The sequence below is a fragment of the Pteropus alecto genome, unplaced genomic scaffold (assembly GCF_000325575.1).
Source record: "Pteropus alecto unplaced genomic scaffold, ASM32557v1 scaffold81, whole genome shotgun sequence".
NCBI lineage: Eukaryota > Metazoa > Chordata > Mammalia > Chiroptera > Pteropodidae > Pteropus > Pteropus alecto.
In genome coordinates this window covers 11,362,615-11,378,295 of record NW_006433378.1, presented here as the reverse complement: position 1 = coordinate 11,378,295, position 15,681 = coordinate 11,362,615, and the positions used below count along the sequence as shown (strand labels likewise).

At 34.3% G+C, this 15,681-nt stretch overlaps 1 protein-coding gene across 4 annotated transcripts in view; it reads left to right on the top strand.

Annotated features, from left to right (window-relative positions):
* CUNH21orf91 (chromosome unknown C21orf91 homolog) overlaps positions 1 to 15,681 on the top strand; it is a 27,059-nt gene that overhangs the window by 610 nt on the left and 10,768 nt on the right. For 2 of the 4 annotated variants that reach the window (XM_006908229.3, XM_006908228.3), the window contains exon 2: positions 694 to 827. In XM_006908229.3, coding sequence (XP_006908291.1) covers positions 701 to 827 — 127 coding nt within the window. In that variant the 5' untranslated portion in view covers positions 694 to 700. Of the gene's footprint in view, positions 1 to 6; positions 205 to 693; positions 828 to 15,681 lie in introns of those variants that run through there. The other 2 variants (XM_015586536.2, XM_006908230.3) reach the window with 2 other exon arrangements.

The window sequence follows — 15,681 nt, the reverse complement described above, 5'->3', positions numbered from 1 at the left end:
TTTTCCGTGGGTAGGAGGAAACCCGGGGCGTGGGGAACCCACGGCTCCTCCCGGCCCGGCTTGATCACCCCGCCTCCGGCGGTGCTCGACCCGCACGGTGGAGCCGCTGCCCGACTTTGGACGCTGCGGGGGCTTCGGACGCGGGTGGGACGCCCTCCCCGGGTGTTCGCGTTTCCACGTGCGTTTCCTTGCCACGGATCTTCGGTAGGAAGCCTCGCTACGCCGAGTTAGCGAGACACAGCTCAGGTTCCCAAGGAAGTTAGCGAAATAGTGTCCTGAACTGGTTGTTTTTCCTGCGCGTAACAGCGTTAAGTAGGTTGACAGCCCCCGGCAGCTGAAAAGGCCTTGCTGCTAAGTGCTTTCTGTGCGTGGTCTGGGCATTGGGGGTTTCAGTGGGGAACTAGAATCCCCGCAAATTGCTTTTCTTCAGATCCCCTCCTCAACATAATGAAATATGGGACCAAAAAATCACTTAAACTTAGTGTCACCTATGGCAAAGCTTTAAGTTTTACTAGGCTTATGTCTTTGCACAATTAAAGTATGATGTTGAAGTATGAAAGTATGGCGATGCTTGTTTGATGGGGCTATTGCATTAGATAAACTGAACAAAATCCTCTTTTCCTAGAAGTTCCTAGTATTGCAGTAACCATAGTTCTTGAAATTGCGTAACTTGCCTTTTCTGTTTCTTAATAGGGGCACTATGAACGAAGAGGAGCAGTTTGTAAACATTGATTTGACTGATGACAACATTTGCAGTGTTTGTAAACTGGGAACAGACAAAGAAACACTCTCCTTCTGCCACGTTTGTTTTGAGCTAAATATTGAGGGTAAGGACAGTACAGATTTATTTTATGGCATGCTTTACAGTGCTACTTTACCTTGAACTGGTTTTAAGGTAAAACGAAAATTTCTTGAATGGTTGGAAATGGTGCCAAGTGTGAAGTGTGGAGAACTGTTAAAAGTGTTCGTGGAAACGAAACTGAAGTTAGCACAGATACGAATTTAAATTTTTTTTTCCCCAGTATTAACCCCATTTTTGCTAATATAACAATGACTATTGACTGATACACATTTTCTGGTTTGAGAGCTTAGGTTGTCAGATTAACAGACATTTGTGTGAGCATGTATGTGGTTTCATATTTTAATATTAAGAACTAACAACCATACATTTACATTGATGGACAAATATAATTTTATTCCTTTGGCCTACTATGATACTACATGACTGAAGTGAGCTAGAACTCCTTTCCCCAATGCTATTGTATTATCTAGAAAACATTTTTAAGTTTTAGATAACCTTTTTTCAGTGAACACATTTTTAATTTTTAAAACTAAAAAAGCTTTTTAAATTTCTTAATAATATCTCTAAGAACACATGAAAAAAGTTTAAATACTAAAGAAAAACTTATTGGAAGTATTTGTTTGGATTAGTGCAGTCGATGTATCTATGAATATCAATAATTTGCCCCCAAGAAACATATGAGACATGTTTCTTTAATCTTGATGTTGTCGTACTAAAACTCTAGTTTTTAAAAATATTCGAGCCACACTAAAAAGAATCTTAATATTGGGCAATAAAAAAGTTTGCTTTTCATTTGAATTTTGAATTGATACTATCAGTAGAGATTTTGTTAGACCTTTAGATTTTGAGTAGTTTCAAAGCAATATTTCATTCTAGTTAGTATATATTTGAAAAAATTTGTTCTCTTTACTTTTTCTGTATATTTAGGAGATACGAAATGTTCTTATAGTAAAAAAAAAAGAAAAGGAAAAATTAGGATTATCTACCTTGAGATTCCTATTAGGACTTATTTTTCAGAAATTGTTGTAGGCACCAAATTAATATAGTTAGATATTCTATAGTAAAAGTCAAAATTATAACCATAAGTAGATTACTAAAAACATATAGTGTTGATTATATGACATTCATCTTTCATTTAAGATCATATTGGTTATGACAGTTTTGCCATTATACTTTTGGAAGAATTGTAGTTACTGAACATGATGGAAGATCATGGATTTCCAGTGAGTTTCATAGAGTATATATAACTTTGACTTTAATAAGTAATTATAACTAATTTCAAGAGGATGATTTAAAAATATGATTCTTCTGTAGCATTTAAATTACCGTGTCCTTAATCATGCTAGAGTGAAAGATTATAAATTTATGTTCTTTGGAAATAGAGTTGGCTCTGTTTATTCTTTACATTGTAAATTTTAATTTAGAGAGCAAAAGCATTAGAAATAATCCAGCTCAAACCTGTATTTTATATTGAAGAAAACTGAGGGCCAGATAGTTGGACTCTTCAAGGTTGCTGTAGTGGTGATGACAAGCTGTTGTTAAGTGCTAGGCATTTACTGTGACAACCTCCGTGCTGGGCACTACACTAAGCGCCTTACATGGATTATTTTATTCAGCTGAAAATAGCTCTTGGGATAGCTACTTTTATCCATTTTAAAGGTGATGGAACCTAACCTTCGAGACCTAAGAAATGCACTTTGAAGTTGCACAGCAATAATTGGCAGTCCTAGGCTTTGAAGCCTGGCGATCTAGTTTTATTTAGTATATGTGACCTTAATTCCATTGATCTATTGTCAATAGGTATTTCAGTTAGTTGATAGGGCTAATATTAAAAAACTATTTTTCCTGAATCCTAATTGACTGCCTTGCTATTCGGTCAGCCAACTTTTCCTAGCCAGTGATTCCTGCTAAATCATCACTAATGGTATTCATACCATGATAGAATTTTTCTACAGAAATCTAAACTTTCATAATTTCTAGCTTTTTTTTTTTTTGTATGCCTTTTAACTGGTTCTCAATCACTATATAGAGAATATGCATATATTCCTCAGGTACCAATTTATAAAGATGGTACCTGAGGAATATATGCATATTCTCTATATAGCGATATAGAGAATGCTTCATCTCTGATAGTGATATAGAGAATGCTTCATCTCTGATAGCATTTCAATATATAAGCATGACATAGTACTACATTATTGAAGTAATAGTTGTCTTTTAAATTAAAGACAGTTCTCAATTTGAATTAGACTTATTTTATATTCTTTGTACACTCAAGGTTAATTTTTTATAATACCAATTAAACCTTTGTGAGAAAAATTATTTTAGAATTAGATTTTCTTCTAGATTTATCTGAAGTCCATTCTCAGTTCTTAGAAATATAATGTTTTCATGTTTACTATACTGATGAGCTAATGCATTGTAGCTGTTGTAATATCGTAAGATTATTTTTTAAATCTTAGAAATTTTATGGGAAAAAAGGGGGCAATGAGGGCCCTGAATTCCACAAAACTTTAGTTGTACAGATTTTTAGAAACCAATTTTAAAAAGTAATAATCACATCCTAAAAATAACAAGGTTTATTCTTTGTCTATGTCAGTAAACATTTTTAAATATTTTTGTATTGTTCTTTGCCCTACTAAGTTCTTAGTACAATGCCAGTCCATAAATATTAGACTCTAAAAGGAACTTTTAAAAATGACACTTAACTTTACTAGTTTGATATAACTTTTTATAGAAGGGTAATGTTGCTGTTGCCTGGTTTCTTAGCTAACTAATTGCTAAATTTGCTCTAAAACATTCTATATTTTCAGCTAAGAGCCCAGTTAAAAATTCTCTTGAGGAATTTTCAGACTAGTTTTGAGTGCAGAATTAGGCTAGCTTAGAAGCCACACATTTGCAGTAAACAAAAATGTTATACCTTATAGATCATTGCTTACGTCAGACCAAAACTGGTCTAATCAAATGGCCTTTTGTTTAAAAGTCATATGTGTGCCTACATTTGTCAAATGAAGAGAAAAGAAGAAAGAAATAAAAAAGTAATCTTGTAGGAGATATTTCATATTCTAAGCATGCTCTAAATTGACTTTTTTTGTGACTTTAGAATAACTAAAAAGAAATGGGTACCTACATTTTATATATGTACAAAACATAGGTAATATACTTAAAGGACCTAAGAAATGTACTTTGAAGATTCAAATCTTTTCAAATGTTCACTAGATTTTTTTTGTACCTATAATCCACCAGTAAAATAACTTGTCTACTTTTAGGATCAGGAGACAGAGTCATAAACTTCTTAATACTTACGGCCTGTCCTCGGCCTTAAGATACTATAAACTTTTTTATGCATGTATGATCAAATGCACTAATATGCATCATAGTTCATTGTACTGAAATCTCAAGTTATTTACTGACCAAATTACTATCACATCCTAAGCTGTTGTGGCTGGGAGGAAGGTAGCCCAGGTGATAGAAAGCCAATAATGAAACAACTGTAATGTAACAAAATCAGAAATAAGACTAGAGGGGGAAAAGGAGCCAGAACTCCAATATGTTACTTCATACTGTTTTCATTTTGTGCCAAAATGCTGTGCAAATAATTAGTATTTCTACCTTCCTCTAATAATTTGGGTCCTTTCTATAAACTTATTTTATAAGATGGATCAGTTCTCCTTTGGCCAAGCAAAGTATCCAGTGTAAATTGATCTTGAGCTGATTAGTAAGCATTACTGATGCTTACTGGTCCATCTCAGACTGTGGAGTCCACCGAAGTCTTCAGTCTCCACTGATTTGCTGAACTTTCTAGAAGCCAACCCAAATTCAGATTCTTGGTAATCTTACCAGTGAGAAAATCTGTAGGTATTTTCTCTTGAGTAAGGCGGCAAACCCAATGCTTACTTTTAATCTCATTCTTCCTTGGTTCTCTGTCTTTGATATGCTGTTCACATAGTCTCTAGGCAGGGAGCAGTTTGAATCTCAATATTAAATCGTTGTTTTAGTTTGGAAGTTAAGACTACTCAGTGTCTATCAACAACCCTTCCTCTGTCCTGCTTCTGACACTAGCATCTGTAGTAAAGGGAGCCACCACTTGTGATAGGGAAGGTGTATATAGGTAACTCAATCGGGCTTAGCCTCTTTCTCTTGTTTCCCATAATGAACGAAAAGAGCATTTTTAAATATAAAGCCTAATGCGACTTTTGAACTTTAGCCCAGCTTTCTTTGATGTACTTGGAAATATAGATGCAAGGTTTTTTGTTATTTTTTTTCCTTTCCTGCCTTTTAATGTCACTTTAAATAAATTTTGAATATTTTTTAAATGGCCCTGATAACAAAACCTCATTATTTGGACAGAAGTTGGGAGGAATGGAAGTGGAAAGTGGATTAAATTGGTGCTAGGTTTAAATTATTTTAATATTTTAAAAGAAAAATAATTGAAACTAGGCTAACAACATCTAGTAAAGACATATGACTTAACTAATAACCCATATATGAGGAGCCAGTTTCCAGATTCTTATCCCTGTTCTAATTATGGTGGCCTCCTTTTAGTTACTCCTAACTTTTCCCCCTTTTTAACTTTGTTACGCTTCCTAATTATAAAGTATAGGGTGAATTTAAAATTTAGATCATACACAAATTTTGATTGGGAAGACATATTCATTAGGAATTAAGTCTGGCTGATTAAAACACAAAATCCAAATAACGATGAAATAAAAAGCGACAGGTTCTATGTTATCTCAATTTGATGAATTAAGGAAAGTAAGTGGAGAATCTGGGTAGCTTATCCAGAATTCCACAGCTTAGTTCAAACTCAACGTCCCTGGTTCCAAAAAGCTCAAGTGTCTAAGTCATTTCTGCTTCCAAAGAAAATTAAGAATTTAGGAGATATTAAGTAACTTCTAGACAAAGTTAGAGATGAATTACACAAATGTGAATATTCAAGCAAGGAACAAAATTTAGGTCCTAAGAGACACTTAATTTTTAAAAATTTCTACCCATAGCATCATTCGATTAACACACATTCCATGAAATATCTAAAAATACATATTTCTGATAACCCAAGAGAGTAGGATAACGCATTCTCCATATAGATTATAATCTAAACAAACAACAATTTGTCAGAAAAATAGTTTTTGGAACTCTGGATTGAATTGATGATCAGAGAGGAAGGAGGAACTAGGAAGATAAGGGGCACGTACGTGACAGGGACAATCTAGTTGAGCCTTAGACTGACATTTGCTACAGAATCGTGCAGGTTTCAGCTGGTAATGAAGCAGTGGTTGTAGCACTGCTGTGTCGTTCCAACCACCCAGGTGAGGGAGGCTAGCGTAGTATCCTGATTACTCATAAGGAATAGAGTTCTGCCTAATGGGAGATAGTCAGTGCAAACACAAGTGAAAATGTCACACCAATCCTGGAATTGCACACCATCTCCGTTTTACTCATCAGCCCCAATATCTGATCCTTGGGGCACTTCCTAGATGGAAACAGGTGGTTTATGACGTGAGGTTTCTAGTTTCTGAGTTGAGAACATAATGAGCATTAAACTTGGTAACATCAATCGAACATTTCAGAAATATTTAGAACATATAGAAAACTTGACCCTCTGTTGACATTCATATAAAACTTAAGAAAATTGTCCAGTGTTTATTACTGAATATAACATAAAGACAACATAACTTTGTATTGTATAGCACTTTAAAGATTGGAGCATATGTTAATCTTCACATTATATAGGAAATTGTGAATTTCAAATAAGGTAGTATGTACATTAAAAATGTATTAAGTATTTAAAATCAAAGTAGATAAGTAACATTGCAGAATTTGAAACATCAACTATGGTTCTAGTTAGAGTGGATTTAAATTATTCTAATCTAATTTGGCACACCATCTGTTAGGATCTTGATGGGGGAATAAACCCGTTGAACATTAAGCCTTGGATTTATAGTTTGTAACAAGGGAACCATGTGTTTATTTACATATAATTCTAAACTAGTGTACCTATTTCTGGCAGCTTTTTGCCATTACTGTCTCAACTATAAAATAGTAAGGCAAAATAATGACTTGTATGTACCCATCAAAATCTAATCTCAAAATTAAAGTTATGTAGTTGAGTTCATTTTTAGCAATTTTTAGACATATTCAATCACTAATGTTTTTCCATGTATTACTTAATTTTTAACTTGCACTTAATGTTCATTTCCTATGTAATAACATAGAGATTAAATTTAAAGAACATTTCCTATGTAATAACATAGAGATTAAATTTAAAAGACAAATTTAAATTTTAAAGTAAAAGTACCTTCTAACCTCAAAAATGCTATACAGATACATTTAAGTGACATTTTTAATATCTAAAACTCATAACTGGGGGAATAATATCTATAATGAATTTAATGAACAATAACTTCTAGTCTGTTTTGAAAACAGCCCATACGTTAAAGAAGTTTGATGGTATTGGGAGTGTTTCAAAATTAACATGAAATATGCTTACTCATACTTCAGTTTTTCTATCTTCAAATATTAAAGAAGATCTTTAGTATCTAAGTATTGGGGACAGTGTAAAATATTTTAAAGTTTTTATAGATAGATAAAAGGTAAAGGGGGTCAAATACATGGTGATGGAAAGAAATTTTAATTTTAGTGAACACACAATGCAATATACAGATGATGTATTATTGTACACTTGAAACCTATGTAATTTATTAACCAACGTCACACCAATAAATTTAATTTTAAATATTAAAAATAAATATTTAGTCAAAACAATAATAAAGTTTTTATATTCTTTCTATGTCCTCACTAACACTTTGTTTAATAGTGTTTGCCCTGAAAACATTTCTGTTACTTTAAATTTTTTGAGGATCCTTCACATTTTTGACCATGTTACTTTGGCTCACTAAATTATCTTCAGTATATCAACAATCAATTTTCAATTCAGTGCCAAGCAACATTTTGGCTAGTAATGGAATAAATACAATATAGATAAAATATAATGCCTATATCGGAAAGTTTTCCAGAAAACTCAAAGTTTTAATCTACCAGTGTATTAATGAAATATATCTGATAAGTATCAGTCAGTAAGTATCTTGAGAAAGAAATTAAAACCTCAAATTCTGTATTCATTTGAGACTGGAAATAGAACAATTTCATGCTTCTTAGCCTGTCTTTTCCAACAGATGATGTATTAATTTTATTTATGTCTCCTAATTTTATTTATGTCTCCTCTTTGTTTTACCTTATCCTGACTCATCTTGCCTGCCTACAGTTATCTCCTCTGTGACGTGGGAGATTGACCAAAAAGATGATTAGAGTGGCAGAAATGCTAGTGTCCCCTATATTTAAAAGACAACAAAAATTCAAGGGAAAAAACTTTACTCTTTTTCCCTGAAACCATCGTTCTTGAAAGAGCAGTGTTCATTCAAGGTCTCCTCTGTCTCTCCTCCCAGCTTTTTCTTCAGCACCCCTATAATTTGCCAACCTCCTTTGCTTTCACTAGTGACCTCCTAGGAGGCAGTACAATAAATAGTTTCCTCTTTTTGCCATTTTCAAGATCTGACATTTAACATTGCTCTTCCTTAAGAAACACTCAGCTTCCTGGGTTCTGTGATAAAATAGCTCCGGCCTCTTATTTCTGCCCACTTTTCTGGCTTCTTTCCAGGTTTATTGCCTATTAGTGGTCCTTAAAATGCTAGGGTTTCATCTAATTAATTCTGTTCTTGTCTGTCTCCTCATATCATGCTCATTTCTTTCATCGCAGTGGCTTCAACTATACCTCTGGTAAGCTAATGGAATTCCCCAAGTATGTTGCCAACCCAAGTATGTCTTCTCAGTGCCAGACCTGTATACTTGACCTCTCGAGTCAGATAATCTGCAGGTCTCATGAAGTTAAGTTTCTCAAACTAAATTTATCTCCTTACTTCCATATACACTTGCATTTTGTATTTCATTCATCTTTGGTTCACATGGAACTCCAGGCTCCATGTCCCAGAGATGTTGATTCTGTAGGCCTAGAGTCGAGTCTGGGAATTTTCATTTTAGCAAGATTCCCAGCTAGTTTTTAATGTAGGTGGGCTAAGGACCAAACTTTGAAAAACCACCCTTAGTGAATGAATGGTTCCAGATTCTTCAGTACTTTCCATGTAGAGTTGTGTAGGTACTGTGATGAATTAGGGCTGAAATCTTACCTAAGCTCTGCTTTTCAGCCTATGTGCCCTGCTGGCAGGGATGGTTTTCCAGTTTGCCTTTGCATATTGGCCAATGGGCTAGCAGCAGCCCTATCTGTTACTTTCACTACTTCCCTCCCTCCCACTATCCACCCACCTTCTCTCCAAGTAGTCTGTCCCTGAGTCCTCTTGAGTCTCTAATCTATTCCCTGCTTTCCATTCCCACTCCTTCACCTTTGTCCAGGCCCATATTCCTTCTTACCAATATTACCTCAAGACCCACTTTAATTCATTGCATAGTCTTATCCCCCTTTCCCCATCACTACCCCACACCCCAGTTCTCAATTAGTATCACCAGAATTTTAAAGTACACATTTGGTCATGCCATTTATTGATTCCCTGTCTTAGTACTTTCCATTGATTCCTTGCTATTTTAATCAGATTAAGATATTAACTCCCTGACATGACACATAAGACATTTCATGGTCAGGTACCTGCTTAACTGGCCACCTTCATCTTCCATTACCTCTCCAAAGTACAAGCCAGTCATATGTGCCCACTCCCTCCAGTTCCCACCGTTTCTTTCTCATTTATTTAGTTCCCTCTGTCCTACACACTGTTTACTTCTCCTTCCTCCTAGTATGTAACTGCTTAACTTTTTGAGTACATGTATTTAATAGAGGTGACGATAAATATCATTGCCTGTATGTTCACAAGGCTGCTGTGAGGAGCACAACAGATGTTGATAATAGGAGCTTTTTGCTAAATACAGTTTGTGATGCAAATGTTAGTTTTAATTTGAATTCAAGTAAAAAAGGGTTTGCTCTCATCTTAAAAGATGAAATAACTACTGAAAAGATTGCTATGATTGGTTAGTATATTAAACAGCTTCTCCACTGACAATAATTTGATGTTTTATGTACATGGAGGTTTGACTTTATTCTGAGTTTACCTTTATATAAGTTGGTTTCAATAGGTTTTTCTGCTCTAGCTGCCATTATTTCCATCATGTAGCAGCTACTCAGCACATCCCTTCACCAGTTTCTTTGTTTCTTATTAACAATAATAATTGTGTTCAGTTCTCAGTGTCTTTTTCCCTCCCTCTCTTTTGGTCTCCAAGGATTGCCAGATAACACTGTAATGAAGTTATGATTTTTATTTTGGGGGAGGGGACTGCTATCATTTAAAGGTTAAATACTTTTCTTTGTGAGATATATTGTTAGCCTAAAAAAGATTCTCAGTCTTAAATTCAGAATTTTAGCTAGTATGTGTGTCTTTTGCCATTTCAGTATCTTCATCTTTGTTGTTTCACTTAGTTCATTGGAACATACAGTACAGTACATAAAGACTAATTTGTTTTAGACTGAAGAACAATATGTTCTTTCCCAAACCAAAATGTATTTCTTCATAGGCATTTTTTGTTATTCATTGAAAAAACAAACTATGCCTATTACAGAAAAATCAAAATACAAGAAGCAAAAAAAAATTAAGATTCATAATCCTCCCATCTACCAGTGATCTCTTAATATTTTTGGTTCTAAATTATTTCTGCAGTAGAGAGACTGAGTGTGTGTGTATGTGTGTATGTAGTGCATGCATGTGCACACTTGTAAATTGGGTTCAGTAAATGAAAGCAGGCTATATACATTTTTTAATAACTAGCCTTTTCATTTAATATGTTGAGAACATCTTTTTCATGTTCATATCTACCATGTTGATTTTTTTTTAAAGGTTGCATCCCATTATACCATTATTTAACCAGTTTCCCATTTACCAGTACTAAAACATTTTTATGTGTACATCTTTTTTGCATGTCTGATTAAATTCTGATTCCACGTAGCTTAAATTCCCAGAGGAAGACTTTTGGGTCAAAGGTGTGTTCCAGTTTGCAGTCCTGTCATTTGTTATGATGTTTTCCATTACTACTGAATTAATAACATGTAATTAACCATTAAAAAAAAATCTTTCTATAAGGGAAAATTTTTATTGTGCACCAATTCTACACTTGTTTAGATCAAAGTTGTTTTACTCTAGAGTCATTAAGATGCAGTTATAACACATAGTCAAAATATTTCTCTTAGTATTTTGCAGTATGATTGGTAAGTTACGATTGTTTCCCATCAGCCTTAATTTCTACTGTTACTTATAGCAGTGATTGAATTATAGTGTCTTGAAATTCACTAGCTAGTATATATCAGGTGCTGCTATAAAGCATTTATTTAAAGAATAGTCAACTAGAATTTCAGGAACGGTGGTTCAAATGTATGCAAAGAAGTTGAAATGCAAAACTGGGATTTTAAAATAGCTGCAGGACAGCTTTTCATTTTTTCTTACTCTTAAGAAAGTAAATCATGCAGAGCCTTCACAGGGCAGAGAACAGTTCCGCAGATGAAGGACAAAGAGTTTACATAGCTATCACGTTTCCTGCAAAACTCTTAAGTTTACTTTGTGCTGTACCCCATTCATCTGGTGTTACTATGAAGGCATTGTTTTCATGCTCTCTTTTGTTTAAATAATGTGTCTCTTTAACCTTGTTTATCTTTAGGAAAGATTTTTTTCTGGAAATTAGGGTCTCTGCGTGTTACATATAAGTGGATATTTAAAGCTGATAATTCAATATAGTTCATTTGAGTAGCTTTTTAGGAGTGTTATGACAACCTCATGCACAAAAATTTTTAGAATGTCAATACATTCAATTAGAGCTATTTAAGGGAAAAATGGAATGAGTGTTACTTGGGTCAGATTATTGGTCTGATTTACATTTTAAGTACTAGAAAAACAAATTTAACTTTTTATAGTCTGTGCAGCTGTGAGCTTAGTATTTCGCATTAGACCATCAGTAAGAACATGGAAGACCATGGATACCTTTCGTCGTGTTCTCGTTGTAAATACCCTTTTGCTTAATAAATAACCTATGGACATACTGCTCTGTCCAATTTGGTAGTCTAGCCACAATGTGGTTATTCAAATTTAAGTTCATTAAAATTAAAGTTAAAACTAGTTCCTCGGTCACACTAGCTACAGTGCAGCATATTAGCATAGATATAGAACATGTCTCTTGTCACAGAAAGTTCTGTTGGACATTGCTGGTTAAAAACCAGGTAGCTACATTAGGGGGTAGAATTGAGTGTGGATTGTTATTTTTGTACCCTGTCAGTAATAAACAGTTGTTATGTAGGTGTATTTCCCTATTTTCCAACTGTTCAAATGCAAAAGTAAAATTTACTGAGGTTTTCTTTTTTGACAAGTCACTTGTAATTTATATGTCTCCTAACAACATAAGAACTCAGTTCTACTCTGACTTCCTTGGTTATTTAATGTTGAAATTTACTTTTTAGCATCTTTCTGAACTCTTTGTTCACTGAAATTTGCCTTTATAATTCGCTTATTGGATTAAGCTGCTTTAACTGCTTAACCCTTCTCTTAAAACACACAAAAACTTTAAAACGGAATAAACATCTCTAAGCTAAAATCTGCTATCTAAAGACCACCTGTTGGTTTATCTTTCTTTAAGGCAACGATTCTCAAAATGTGGAAAAACAGGTTGCTGAATCCATTTGTATTTTGGCTTGGTGTGGTTGCCAGCAATTCCATCTGCTAGCAATGCAGAGATAAACAATTACCTATTACTTTTAAACAGTGTGTTGGGTACTTGAACATGACAGACCCTTTAATGACTCCTGAGTTACCTAAAGGCATGAGGGGGAGAGTAGTGGGGCACTCTTTATCACAGTACTCACTACTGCACATAGGACAACCAATAAAAATTTCCAAGAGGTAGAAGCCTATCCTATTGTAGGGTTTAGAAAGGAAGTAGGTACTTTTTTATCTTTGCCTTCTCACCTTTGGTCTAATCTCCTACCTTTAGTCCATGGCAGAATAGACAATCTGAGTATCCTCCTACTAAGTGTCTGTGATTGGAAAAAGGTATAATGCTAATAACTCTTATTGAACATGGTTTGGCTGCTGCTGCTTGTTCATCAGATGAAGAATTGCCTGGTCAAATTGGGTGTCAAAGCATCATTGGAACAAGTATTTACAAGGAAGCAATCCAGACCTATATCACTGCGCAACCTTAGTATAGTACAAGTGTCACTAAACCGACATGGCTGCAGAGCTTGCTAGGTCACAGGTACCTACACACTCATGAAGGAAATGATAAGAAATGTTTTGAATTGAAGAGCACTTGCCCTATTTTCAACTGGTAGCTGCTTTTCACTACTAACCAGTTGCTGCTAGATCTTAATTTGTTTTAAGAGAAACCAAGAAATTAAAAATTGTAAGTGGATCTAATTTTTTTTCTTTTAAAATACTTGTAGTCTATTAACAAAACTCGTCTGCAGTGTGGATCCAGACTCGAGGCTGTGGCGATGCCACTCCACTTAACCGAGGTTTTCCTCAATTCTTTTGATCAGAAATGGGAATCTGATCCTCAAAAAGAAGTGACATTTCTATCCTTTGAGTCTTAGTACTGCAAAGTTCAGCTCTCCTCCCATTTTTACAATTAACACTTGCTTAAAGAAATTCAGGATTACTTCTTAATGTAAGCAGCACATAAACATTCAGGTGTTTGTTCTCTTAGCAACCAAGATAAGATCACGATTAAAAAAACACCTCACTCTTGGAAAATTCTTTAAGCTGGGCAAAATGGGAGCCTTCGTAAAAAAAGACTTTAAATTAGTACTGTGTGGATTGTTGCACAAATTGTTGATCGTGTTTGAAGGCAATATGTTTAAAATTTCTCTACAGCCACAGCATGTTAACAACCTTGAACTTAAATTATAACTAAATTTTCTTGCCTTATTTAAATGTTAAGGAGTACAGAAACCCACCATTTGGAAAACCAATACTGCCAGTTTTCTAATTCTGTTTCAAGTTTGAAGTTAAAGTGCTCGCTCTCTTGGAGCTTTCCAGTCTGTTACCCATGTGTTAACGTATATTATAGCTTTGTTTCCAGCTACTGGTCATTATATTTGCTTTACCTATGGAACACCAAATTATATGAAGCCATTCGTTTGATTGGGAAATGAAATAGAGTAATCAGATTCAAAATGAAGTCTTATCTAATTGACAGAGTAAACACACATAAGGCAGTCAGATGATATGATTCAGGCATGTGTGAGCTACGAAGCCATGTAGCATGAGTGTAGTCAACGGAAAGACGGTGCTGTTTGACAGGACCAGCTGGTGAACCATCAGAAAAAGGTAGCTTACCTCATTACCACCAAAACATAAATAAAGTAGTCTTCAAGAGGATGGGGGTGAGAAGGATTCTGGTCAAGATGGCGGAGTAGTTAGTACTGGAGGGCCCGAAGTACAGCTTTGTGACTTAAAGTCTGTTTCTTGTTCCCACATGCTACTGGGTGTTTTTTTATTTGTAACTACTACTACTTTGAGTAAACCATTCAATAAAAAGAAACATTACTTGGAAAAAAAAAAAAAAGGCAAGGAGGAAAAGCCAAGAATAGTGGGACATGTGGTAGAACTAAGTGTCTTGGTGTTTGTGGCTGTGTTTTAGTGCCATTTGGAGTATCATCTTAGGAAAAAACACATTAACTACCATAGGCAGGTTAAATGTAGCCACAGGAGTAATACTTTAAAAGGGTGACAGTGGTAGATAGACAAAAGTATCTACATTTGAGTGACTTTTGATCTTTCGGTTTAATAACCAAGTTTTCTTATAGTAAATTGATCTTAAGGAAGGACTTAAAGAATAGAAATGATGATAGCATGCCAGATGGATTAGTGGGAGGGTTCTCAAAGTATGTGAGAATGTTATAACAATCAGAGATGAAAGTGGTAAACGATAAAAAAAGAAAGAAAACTATTGAATAGGAACAGCTTAACTTTTTTTTAAATACCACTGTTAATACAGAAATATACTGCCTATGTAAATTTCTAAAAAAAAGCCTCTATCCAAAAGAAACTAGTACTTTTTAAAATATTAGCAATTATGGTTGCCAATTAAGGTCTTGGTTCTGTATAAAAATGACCTCATGATAAAAAAAAAGTTACATGGGCATCTTTGAAATATGTTTTTAAGAAGTTTTCATAATAGGCTGTCAGTTATATTGGCCTTCACATTTTTATCAGAAGCAAGTGTAGTGCAGTTTTTGTTGAACTGGTTTGGAAATTCCTTATATCTCAACTCAAAAGTGTCACCTCATTTAGTTACATTTAGGTTCATTCCCTTTCAAAAGCTGCTGAGGAAACAAATTAGTGCTCAGAGCCTTTTACACTTATAAATGCAATTAAAATTGAAAAGTCAGTTGGGAAACTTGCTTGGGGTCTCTGAAAATAACAATGGTGGTTCCTCTTATATTCAAACTGATGAAGTGGAAAAACAAAATCACTTCAAGAGATTTTTAAATGGTATGCATACTGCTGATACAAATTAAGGGGGCTACTTACATTCTTTTCTAGGTTAAAAAATAATTTGTTCAAGTATATGAAATAGTCAATGTGTTATATTTTTAAAAAAAATTTTTGTGTCCCTTGCTACTGCATGAGATATTTTATACTGTTTATAAAACAGATACTTTAAAATTGAACTTTAAAACTCAGTCGTTCTAAATTTTTAGTGAACTAAAAAGATAGAGGGATAGATCTAGATGAACGAGCTATAGTTTACATAAGTCTTTTATATTCAATATGTAAATTTCTACTAAAAAATGTATAATTGATTAGAAGTTCCTGATTTTGCTTGGAGATTGAATG